At 34.4% G+C, this 12,097-nt stretch overlaps 1 protein-coding gene across 1 annotated transcript in view; it reads left to right on the forward strand.

Moving 5' to 3' along the window:
* The first annotated feature begins 9,952 nt into the window (after positions 1 to 9,952).
* LOC111056750 (dnaJ homolog subfamily C member 16) overlaps positions 9,953 to 12,097 on the forward strand; it is a 50,731-nt gene continuing 48,586 nt past the window's right edge. The window contains exons 1-2 of the mRNA XM_039441004.1: positions 9,953 to 10,246; positions 11,040 to 11,106. Of these exons, the coding sequence (XP_039296938.1) occupies positions 10,098 to 10,246; positions 11,040 to 11,106 (216 nt within the window). The 5' untranslated portion in view covers positions 9,953 to 10,097. The remainder of the gene's footprint in view (positions 10,247 to 11,039; positions 11,107 to 12,097) is intronic.

Here is a 12,097-nt window from a genome sequence, read left to right on the forward strand (position 1 = left end):
TGTATCTGATATAATATTGACTGTTCTTTACTTCTTTTGAGTGATCAATTATTGTTATATTTTATTAGCCATATTTGATTAACATTGGTGTTCCTATCCTTGTCTATCATTCGACAAAGCTGATAGCGAATGTATCAAATCATAGTATTGTGTATCAAGTTGAGATGTTACTGTATCATATTGTGTTGATACTGTATCATGTTGTGGTTGTTCTTGTTCTATAGTGAGGTCCACGTTATAATGGCAGTGTTTGATTAGCAATGGTATTGCTAACCTTGTCTATCATTCAACAAAGTGGATAGTGCTATCTGTCTCGCTTTGCTCTGTTTCCAGATTGTCTTTCAACAATGTAGAATTGATAATTAATTAACAAAATATTTAATCTTCATTATGAAATCATTGAAAAATATAATTTGTTGCTTGATAAAATCTAATTGATTATTTTAAACGAGAATGAACAGTTAATATAATATCAATAAACCTGTATTAGAAGGCATCAATAGAAGGCATTGACAAGACAGAGGATCGGCAACGTTTTTCTCCTAACTTTCTCCACTGCTATTAAAACGTGGACCTCACTATAGCAATAAATGAAATGTATCTCTGATATTTTTGTTCATTTTTTCATCGCCGCTCTATTTGAGGGTGAATTATTTTCTATCATAATTTTTAATTTTCCAGTGGTTTATCTATCATTATTGTATGTTTATTTCTTGTTGAAAGCCTCTTGCTGATGAATATTTGTTTATGCATGATTGACATGCTTATTTATCAAAATTAGAGTTTTGAGTTTTTGTTTATCAAAATTATTTTTAGTTTATTCTAGTTATATTTGAGTTTATAAACAGGCATGTTGTACCGTTTGAAGCTCTGTAAACATAGTAGTACCTCGCAAATTATGTATAGTATAAGAATAAGAAGGCTCATCACTTTTTCTATACTCTTGCATAGGCTGGAAGAAAATATGATTCGGTTATTGTAATATTCTGAAAATAGATTAACCTTCCGGCAGTCGCGCTGTTGTAAAAAGTACAACAGTGTCAGTTTTTTTGCTGCACAAAACTATTGAATGGGGTGGTGTCAGTGAATGAGTCACCTATGCATTCCAAAACCTTCCCCCCATCACTCGACTGAGTTGCAGTATCAACCGAGCAATGGTTCAGTCTTTAGGTGCCATTTAGTCGCCACAGTGCATAAGATAGGGAAAGACTGTATACGGCGACTGTAAACAAAGCAATAACACAGAATTGATGGCTTTGCTTGGTGTACCTTATTGGGCTATGAAATGGTAATCATCCAAATGTTTATAGGCGTAAAATAATCTAAGAAGATGGAAAAAGTAATTTTATACAATTGATATGTTTTGACAGTATACAGAGTACATAACACTTGGAAAATTGGATGTTGTACAAAATACAACACGCGACTGCTCGTGTGATTGAGTAGGGCGCGACTACCGGAAGGTTAACCGAAAGTCAAATAAATATATGATGAATAATTCATTATAATTTCTGGTTCTAATGTGCATCACACCTCCCAGAGAGGTCCACGTTATAGTTGCGTTTGAGAAAGATAGGAGAACAACGTTGCCGATAAACTAATTTAATTTATTGTGATTCATTTAGAGTATAAAATCAACCTTCAAAATTCAAAATTTTAAATCATCATTTCTGGACCGAAAATCAAGTGACGAAGCAGTGTGTGACTATATAATCTTATCTTTTGGACAACATTAACATTTTATCAAAATTTTTGGAAAGAAATAGTACAGGCTTAGCCTAGTTTTTCCTCCAATGTCATAATTTTATTATGATTATAGTATTTTATACAATAAATAAATAAAATAAATAAACTGCCTTGCCACTGCCTTCTATAGAGGATATCTGATACCGGTGTATCTGATATAATATTGACTGTTCTTTACTTCTTTTGAGTGATCAATTATTGTTATATTTTATTAGCCATATTTGATTAACATTGGTGTTCCTATCCTTGTCTATCATTCGACAAAGCTGATAGCGAATGTATCAAATCATAGTATTGTGTATCAAGTTGAGATGTTACTGTATCATATTGTGTTGATACTGTATCATGTTGTGGTTGTTCTTGTTCTATAGTGAGGTCCACGTTATAATGGCAGTGTTTGATTAGCAATGGTATTGCTAACCTTGTCTATCATTCAACAAAGTGGATAGTGCTATCTGTCTCGCTTTGCTCTGTTTCCAGATTGTCTTTCAACAATGTAGAATTGATAATTAATTAACAAAATATTTAATCTTCATTATGAAATCATTGAAAAATATAATTGTTGCTTGATAAAATCTAATTGATTATTTTAAACGAGAATGAACAGTTAATATAATATCAATAAACCTGTATTAGAAGGCATCAATAGAAGGCATTGACAAGACAGAGGATCGGCAACGTTTTTCTCCTAACTTTCTCCACTGCTATTAAAACGTGGACCTCACTATAGCAATAAATGAAATGTATCTCTGATATTTTTGTTCATTTTTTCATCGCCGCTCTATTTGAGGGTGAATTATTTTCTATCATAATTTTTAATTTTCCAGTGGTTTATCTATCATTATTGTATGTTTATTTCTTGTTGAAAGCATCTTGCTGATGATTATTTGTTTATGCATGATAGACATGCTTATTTATCAAAATTAGAGTTTTGAGTTTTTGTTTATCAAAATTATTTTTAGTTTATTCTAGTTATATTTGAGTTTATAAACAGGCATGTTGTACCGTTAGTGGCCAGTCTAACCTGATCAGTTTACTGTGTCTCTTCACCAACTGCTTCAGTTGCCACTCGAAATCAGTCATACTTTGTCTCCCAAAATTCGATCGTCTCCTGCACTGTATTGAGTCACGGCACGCTGTTAGCTGCTGGTAGTTCCGAGTTTCGCCGTTGGATGGCGCCAGCAGCTGTCGTTCGAAATCCCGCCTCAGGATTTGAAATTCGGCGATCAGCATGAACAATGGCCCGTTGATCATGGCCGATGCGAACAGACGGAACTGGCAGGAGATGATGCCGCCCACAACTTGGATAAGGAGAAGGGCTGTGAAGATTAGGGGATGCTGGTGGCTGAGGGGTAGTTTCAGAGGGAAAAGGAGGCGGCGATCTTGCAATCTGTTGAAGAAAAGAGAGGACAATCGATTGAAAATTGAAAAAATTACACAAAAGTGTTGGTTGGTATAATAAGCATAGAGAGAATATCGATAGCCTACTCAAATATTTATCACAAATGGAGAATCTTGTATTTTGACTGAATAATATTATGCTTATATTATTATCAGTTCCACTCTGAATGAAATAAGTTAGACTTTTTGTGTAGTTGAGTAGTTGATATTGTGGTTTATTCATATTAAATAAAAATACTAAGAAATTGTCAAAAAACACAGATTTATTGATAGTTAGAAAGGCCGGTTTCGGTTGTTACACCATTGTTAATCTCTGATAAACAGCTAATATATTATCTCAGTTTGTTTAACAGAGATTGACAATGTTGTAACAACCGAAGCCGGTCTTTCTAAATATCAATAAATCTCTGGTTTTTGACAATTTCTTAGTATTTTTATTTAATATAGGTTAGACTTATGCTTGCAAGAAGAAGAAGATTGGATAAGAAGAAAAAGATGGAGAAGTCAAAGATGAAGTATTGGATTGGTAGAAGAGATGAATAAAAGTAAAGGGAGAAGAAGAAGAAGAATAGGAGGAAAATAAGAAGTAGTGGAGGACAATGATGAGGAGGAGTGAGTAAGAGGAAGAAGGAGGGAAAGTGGAAGAGGATGAGGAAGGATTATCCTTTTGCAATTAAGGCTCAACTCACACTTAGGCGACTCAGGTGGAGAAGAGACTGGACTCTAGTGGAGAGCATGTGTTTCCAAATGGTGACGTCGCGGAGACTAGAATCGACTGGTCTGAGTGTCACCATTTGGAAACACATGCTCTCCACTAGAGTCCAGTCTCTTCTCCACCTGAGTCGCCTAAGTGTCAGTTGAGCCTAAGACTTTGTATCATGCAAATTTATAATATTCATTATTACAACACTGTTTCAAGTTCTGCTTTACAAATTTCCAGTAAAATTCTTCATATATCTCCAATCTCACCAGAATCAGAATCTACAATTATTTTTCCACTCACCTATAAAATTTGGTTTTATACAAATAGGCTCCAAAAGTCATCGCTACCCCAACGATATTTGTAGCCGTTACAAAGAGCGTCCAAAATTCGCCTTTCTCCCGTGTAGCCCATGCGTACTCGTCACAGTTATCGGTAGCTGTTACTTTCGATACTCGTTCCTGGTTAGTAGCTGTTACAAATTTTGATGCTTGCACAGAGAAAGAATTCCTTCTACTTTGTGATGCTTGCTCCTGGTCAGTAACTGTTACTCGTGTTCCATTATCAGGAGTCGTTATTCGTGATGGGTTGCCAGTAACTGTTACTTCCAGTTCCTGATAATCGTTACCAGTAGCTGTTACTTCATGGTAACCGTTACCGGTAGCTGCCACTCTAGGGCTTTTGTTACCGTTACCAGTAACTGTCACCTTTAGTTCCTGGTAACCATTACCAGTAACTGCTACTTCCTGGTAACCGGTTGCCTCCGATACCCGTTCCACGTACTCAATCAGCCTGGCCAGGTGTTCCTTCTTGGCAATGAGTGCTGAATACTGGCCCAAATCCAACATGATGAGTACCACGATAACGGAACTGTCTATGGTATCAGTTATCGTTTCATGGTCGAAGTAACTGGCTATTACACCACAAACTAGGAACAGGTAGACCACAAAAATGAGCAGAACCACGGAACGGTTTATGGTTCGGTTCTTGGGAGACTTCCATAAACCTGATGTACACATGAGAACGCTCATTAGATACAGTAGTTTTTTGTAACTCCTTTTCTCATTTTTCCAAAGTTCCGAATTATTTGTGCTCAATTTTTTATAATTTTTAGTTGTTTTTGTACCGAATTTCTCCATAGTTTGTGTGTTTGGTAGGTTTTAACTACTGTCGGTCCCGGCTGCCTAAAAGCATGTGAGAGGCCCTGAAATTGATTGATTGAGTACTTTATTTATGTAGATTACAATATATACTGGCTTATACACTTATATACAATAGCTTACAATACAGCAAAATTATAGATGAATTTACATAATATAGACTAAGAAAATAATTATTGAACTGTATATGATATGAAAAAGCAATTTGTAATATAATAACTATAGATAATAATCATATTGTTATGCATCTACATAAATTGGCGGAGCTTTGGACATATCAATGTCCATTCTTCGGAAAGAATATTAAAAATATCCTCCCCACTAACTCTCTACCAAAAACCAATTGATCAGTTGCGACCAGAAAACTCTGACACCAGACCTGAGCCAGCCAGCTCACTCGATATTTATTTATTACCTATAGTGAAGCCCTCGTTTTAATGGCAGTAGAGAGAGAGAGATAGAAGAACAGCGTTGCCAATTCTTTGCCTTGCCACTGCCTTCTATAGAGGATAGCTGATACCGGTTTATCTGATGTAATATCAACTGTTCATTCTTGTTTGATAGAAATCAATTATATTTTATTCGTTGCCTTGCCACTGACTTTTATAAAGGATATTTGATACCGGTTTATTTGATGAAATATTGTTTGTTTTTAAAGCTTCCCGGAGACTCTAATCAGAGTATAGGAATTGTCAAAAATTTATAATACATACAGTAATACAAAAACAGAAGAAAAAATCACACAAACTCTTCTGTGGTATAGAATACTCCAAGCATCAAAAAACTTTTCAACTCCTTCTCAATAGCATCGACATATTCATAATAATTTTTCAAGAGAGTAGGAAGCTATCTAATAATTAAGTTTGTAGTGTTAATGTTGATGTTGTGGAACTTTTCCATAATTGAATAGACTTAGAACGTTGTCAAAAATCCACTTTAATTAAATAAAAATTAATATTTTTTACAGGAGCATGCTTTCGTGTGTGCTCACACATCATCAGCTGTAGGTTACAGTAAAGTTACAGGAAGTAGAAAGATTCCTACTTAACAAAAACAAAAGCAAGAGCTACTATAATTACATAATTATAATTTCTAATAATTTTGTTAGAATTAAGAATATAATTAGAATTAAAATTAAAATATAAATTAAAAATAGGAATGATAATTAGTCAGAATGATCAAGTAGCTCTTGCTTTTGTTTTTGTTAAGTAGGAATCTTTCTACTTCCTGTAACTTTACTGTAACTTACAGCTGATGATGTGTGAGCACACACGAAAGCATGCTCCTGTAAAAAATATCAATTTTTATTTAATTAAAGTGGATTTTTGACAACGTTCTAAGTCTATTCAATTAGCTGTCTAATAGTTTGAGGCCCATATAGGTTTTTTCTCAAAAAGAGCTGTTCTGTGATACAGTGAAGCATAGTCTCCTCTATTTCTAGTATTGTATCCATGCGAATCAGCATTTCTAGTCATTGTCTTCCTTCTAACATGCATAATCACCTCACAGATATAAATAGAGGGAACGATTAGTATGCCCAATTCTTTAAAGTGGTTCCTACAGGACTCTAAAGGCATAATACCTTTGATCGCTCTAACAGCTGGCCGTTCATTGGTTAGTCAAGACAAGACAAGACATGATCAGTCACAATACTTCACATAGCTGCTTATGAAGACATGTCTAATTGCAATGACTAATCAGTGTGAGTTGCGGCACAATTAGCTATGTGACTAAACGTGTCTCATCATGTCTTGTCTTGACTAACTGGTGTGTGCCTAGTCTTACTGAACATTCTTGTTTTAAGTAATCAGTTATATTTTACTCATCAATAAATATTTATCAATGATTTAATAATGGATTTCCATAATAGAGATTTCAAAATTGTATAATTAGAATGAACTACCTATCTATCAGAATAAAATATTACTAGTAGTTTTGTGAACAGTAGACCTCACGCAGTATTCTCATCCACAAGTACCTGATTGAAACTATAGACCTTATGGAAATACAGCAATCGACCAATACCTACTCTTACTTAAGTAATAATACAGCAATAGACTGGCTTCTCCACACATCTGTGCAATCACTTGTCAGCTGATTTATGATGAATAATTCTACAGTCTGATTTTTACTCTAATATTGGCGTATGAAGGAGGCTCCTTTTTCCTTTTATATTATCCTTGAAATGCAAAATTTCAAAAAACCTTGTATATACGTCGACGCACAAATGAACATACCTGTCAAATTTTCATGAAAATCTATTACCGCGTTTCGCCGTAAATGCGCAACATATAAACATTTAAACATTAAGAGAAATGCCAAACCGTCGACTTGAATCTTAGACCTCACTTGGCTCGGTCAATTAAATCAGAAAATATATTTTCTGTTACTGATTAGAATATTTTTGAGATTATAATTGATCAATATTAATAAGAATGAACAGGTAATACTAAATCAGATATACTCATATGACTGGATTCACAGCTTCTATTATAAAGGACGTTGATAATATTGAAATGAACTACCCACCTATCAGAATTAGTTATTTGTGCAACTAGTGCGCAAAGTGACAGTTTGCTGCACCGGAAGAAACGTTTACGCACGAGCCGTAGGCGAGGGCGGAATGGTTTCTTGAGTGCAGCAAACGAACTTTGCCCACGTATTTCACATTAAATTTTTCCTACAGTTACCATTGAATATGAAAAGTGGGTAATTATGGGTAAAATTCCCTAAAATCCATCAAATGTTTTCCTGTGTAATTTTATTATTAATAAAAAACCTTAATTTATTTTAAATTGAATAATAATAATTAGTAATTCAATTGAAAATTTATGTGACTGCTTGAAGGGGGTTCATATTATGTAAGCATTGAAATGACTATAATCAAAGCACATAATGGCAAGGCAAAGCTGTTCTCCACTGCCATATTATAACGTGGGCCTCACTATGAGTGTTACCAACTTAATTTTGATTTTGCTGCACTGGTGCTCCATATAACCTACTAACTATGTTGCATTGTCATGCTGCAAATCTGGAGTACGCAAAGTACTCACTTTGCGCACTAGTGCGGAAAAGTGATTCTTTGCGGCCTGCAATCAGTGCACAAATGGTCACTTTTCAAGGTATCTGCAGGAAAAAAATATTATCAAATCATGGGAATATATTTTTTCTTGGTGGTTGAAATATAATTGATCATTATTAGCAAGAATGAACAGGTAATACTAAATCAGATAGACTCAGATGACTGGATTCACAGCTATCTACTAAAGATGGCGATGCTAACAGAGAATCGACAACCCTGCAGTCCTATAAAGAGCGGTGGAGAAAAGAAACTTGGCAACTCTACGGTCCTATTCCTAATGACTTCTAATCTTACTAACTTCTCACATTACAATCTTCAGGCACACAACTTCATACTGTATGGTAAGGTATTGTGTGGTGATATATATACCTTCTTAAAATAGCAATTCTGATTAGTGATGTAACCAATTTGGAAATTCGATGAATATTCCAGGGCAATCAAGAATGGTATGAAAATTTGAGTGAAGATGATTCAGATCATTTTGAGTTTTTTAGGATCACGAAATGAAAATTACAGTCATGAAGACCCCAATCTGTGGCTCAATAAATATTTCAGAACGATCAAATACAATTTTGAAAAATACATAGAGTAGAGAGAGAGAACTAGAGGCAATTATAGTAATGTTCACGTTATAATGGCAGTGGTGAAAGTTAGGAAAACAGCGTTGCCGATTCTCTCCTATACCACTTTCAATAATTGCCTGTGGTAGCAGCTGTTGAATATAATTGTTTCTGTCGAATTTTCAATCAATAAAATATTCAATGACATTTAGTTGCGTCCTAATTGTTCTTGACTGGTAATTGATCATGGTAACAGCTTTTTGGCTAGGCTACTACATTATAGAGTTGCACTACAAACCGTCGGCATTTATTTAATGGGATGATGGAAAGCTTGAGTGCTATCATAGAGAAACAATAGCGTGAGTAGATATCCATATGGTATAGGGCGTTAATGTCGCATCTTTTACTGTTATCTCAAGCTGATTACTGTCGATTATTGTCGATTTTTACTGTTTTGACCGGGTAAGAGTGTATCAACAGCACTATATGAGGGATACAAGCGTCATAAAGCTTCACAGGAAAGAACTACATGGACTATCAGCTTGAGATAACAGTAAAAGTTGCGTCATTAACGCCGTATACCATGGGATATCTACTTATGCTATTGTTTCTCTATGGTACTATTTTTACAAGTAATGCAAACAAAGTTCATTGTAGGGGCAAGTTAATTAGTAGAGTAGTTTAGACGTGTTGATGCGTTATTCGCGAATTTCCTTTCCCCTACGAGTATAAGCCAATTCTTCCTTTATTATATTTCAAATAATAATATAATGCTGGCTTATACATTCCATTCATAATAAATTATAGGCCCACATTAATTCACAAGAACTGACAATACAGTTTTTTAATTGAAATGAGTTTCCAAAGATAATGAGCTTAATATTTTAACAATAGAGATGGAATGGAATTTGAATTACAGTACAATTATATGATATTTTTCATAATTAAATATGAATAACTAAATATATTTCATTAATGAGGTAGGCTAATATTCAAAGAATATTCTACTAAAAGTTTTGATAAGCGATAGATCCAAATTTTCAAATCACCCGGTAACAAGATGGCCACCCTTCAACTCAACAGCTGTTCAATTTTGGTCGTGAAAAATGTTCAAGAGGCAAAATGATATTTTCGAGAGTCATGCTTGTGATATCTTTAAAAAATTATTCTATATCAATATTTTTTTGATTATTTATAGTTTTATGGTTTTCTATGAGAATTTTGATTAAAAACGGATAAAAATTTGATCGTTTCTTTCGGTAATTTTCAGTTTGTAAGGTTGGCAATACACAAAACATCTTGATTTATTTCTGCTAGCAAGTAGCCTACCCAGCGGTCTCGTCTATTCTCTCTAGCCTAGGTGCCTAGCTAAATCAATATGACTAATAGGCCATTGTGAGTGATTTATTTCAAGTTAAAAACTAGTGGCAATCAAAAAATTGTCTAGAATGAAATGGTTAACGTTGTTGTCGAGTTTTCTTTTGTTCATCGATGTGTGTTTATCGCTAGCTGGAGATCCGTACAAAATTTTAGGCATACACAAATCGGCTCTGGCCCCGGAAATTCGCAAAGCTTACAAACAATTAGCTAAAGAATGGTGAGTTAGTCGCACAAAAACATAATAAATCTTCTTAAACTTGAAAAAATAAAACCTCATCTTTTAGAACTCCTCCCACAGGTCGGGTTATCAATGTTGTCGGTACATCTATATACTCTGATATCTTATTACAACCTTTTTTTTCATTACAAATCAACTAATTCTAATATATTTCTCTAATTTTACTTCTATTTCATCATAAATGTCATGAAAAAATTGTTATTTTTCGTTAGGAAAGTTGTTTGATACAGATCTATTTACACGGAACTAACCTTGATTGAATTTGATCAATGCTAACTGGTGTCAGGTAATTGATTAGGTATCTTCCATTGACCGTGAATTGAGGTTACGTTTAATTTCAAGATCAATTAGGTGTTTAACAACTTGGTTTAGTTTTGGTGTAATTAGATCTATATTTACTTGTGGAATTCCACAGTAAATATAAAAATGAAATTTCACTTTGAAGCATTGTAAATAAATATAGAGATCTATTATTAATTAAATTTATTTGCTATTACGTTTTTAAACTAGATTTGTTTTATTTGGGTGTGTAGCTCTTTGCTTTGTTATTTTGTTAAAAACGATCTGGCAACGTTTAGGAGCTAGATAAGGATAGCGCTATCTGCTGTGTCGAATGATAGACAAGGATAGCAACACCAATAATAATCAAATACTTCCATTATAACATAGACCTTACCATAAATATTAGCATCATATTATCGTAGATAATTTAAATACTAGTGTTATATATGGTTGGAATTTAAACATATTGAAATATTTTAAATTTTTGCAGGCATCCTGACAAGAATAACAATCCGGGAGCAGAGGATAAATTTGTGGAAATCACTCAGGCCTATGAGGTGAGTTCGGAACCCACCTGTAGTGAGATTCAAGTCAAAATATCAGTATTAAAGTAAGATCTATCTGAACCTATCTGAAGCTATCTTCAGATGTCATTACAGATTTCATTATTCTATCATGTTATCTTTTTTGAACGGTTTAACCTTAGGGGAAAGATAGCAAACGATAAAATCGTGGTATAGATCGTTTATGTTGCAAATTTCTTCTCCGACTACAGTCTATGATAAGTGTGTTGTTGGGAGTGTAAGAGTGTAAGAAGGGCACAGTATGAGAGACTACCAGCGTCACATAGCTTCACCAAAAACAACTACTAGGACTATCGGCTTCAGTTAACACTCACATTTGCAACATAGACACCCTATACACTGTCTATTATTAGTGTGTTGTTGGGAGTGTAAGAGTGTAAGAAGGGCACAGTATGAGAGACTACCAGCGTCACATAGCTTCACCAAAAACAACTACTAGGACTATCGGCTTCAGTTAACACTCACATTTGCAACATAGACACCCTATACACTGTCTATTATTAGTGTGTTGTTGGGAGTGTAAGAGTGTAAGAAGGGCACAGTATGAGAGACTACCAGCGTCACATAGCTTCACCAAAAACAACTACTAGGACTATCGGCTTCAGTTAACACTCACATTTGCAACATAATGGTCCTTCATCATGGTATATCCTCTTATGCTATATTTTCTCTCTAATACAGCCTTGCGTTCATTGAACTAGGGTACAGGACTGAAAGTGTAACATCAAGTCCCGGTTGCACAAAAGCCGGTTCAATTGTAACTGTGATTAATTCCATTAGAATCAATCAAAGAAGCCGTCTTTTCCAAAAATCTTTCTCTGATTGGTTCTTGTGAAATTAATCGCGGTTAAGATTCAACCGGCTTTTGTGCAACTGGCACCAAGTGTTTATAATCATGCAGCAATTCAAACCTATTCATTTACAGCAATACACTAAAGTCTAGCTAGCTTCGTTACTGCGTATT

The sequence above is a fragment of the Nilaparvata lugens genome, chromosome 14, assembly GCF_014356525.2.
Source record: "Nilaparvata lugens isolate BPH chromosome 14, ASM1435652v1, whole genome shotgun sequence".
NCBI classification, from domain to species: Eukaryota; Metazoa; Arthropoda; class Insecta; order Hemiptera; family Delphacidae; genus Nilaparvata; species Nilaparvata lugens.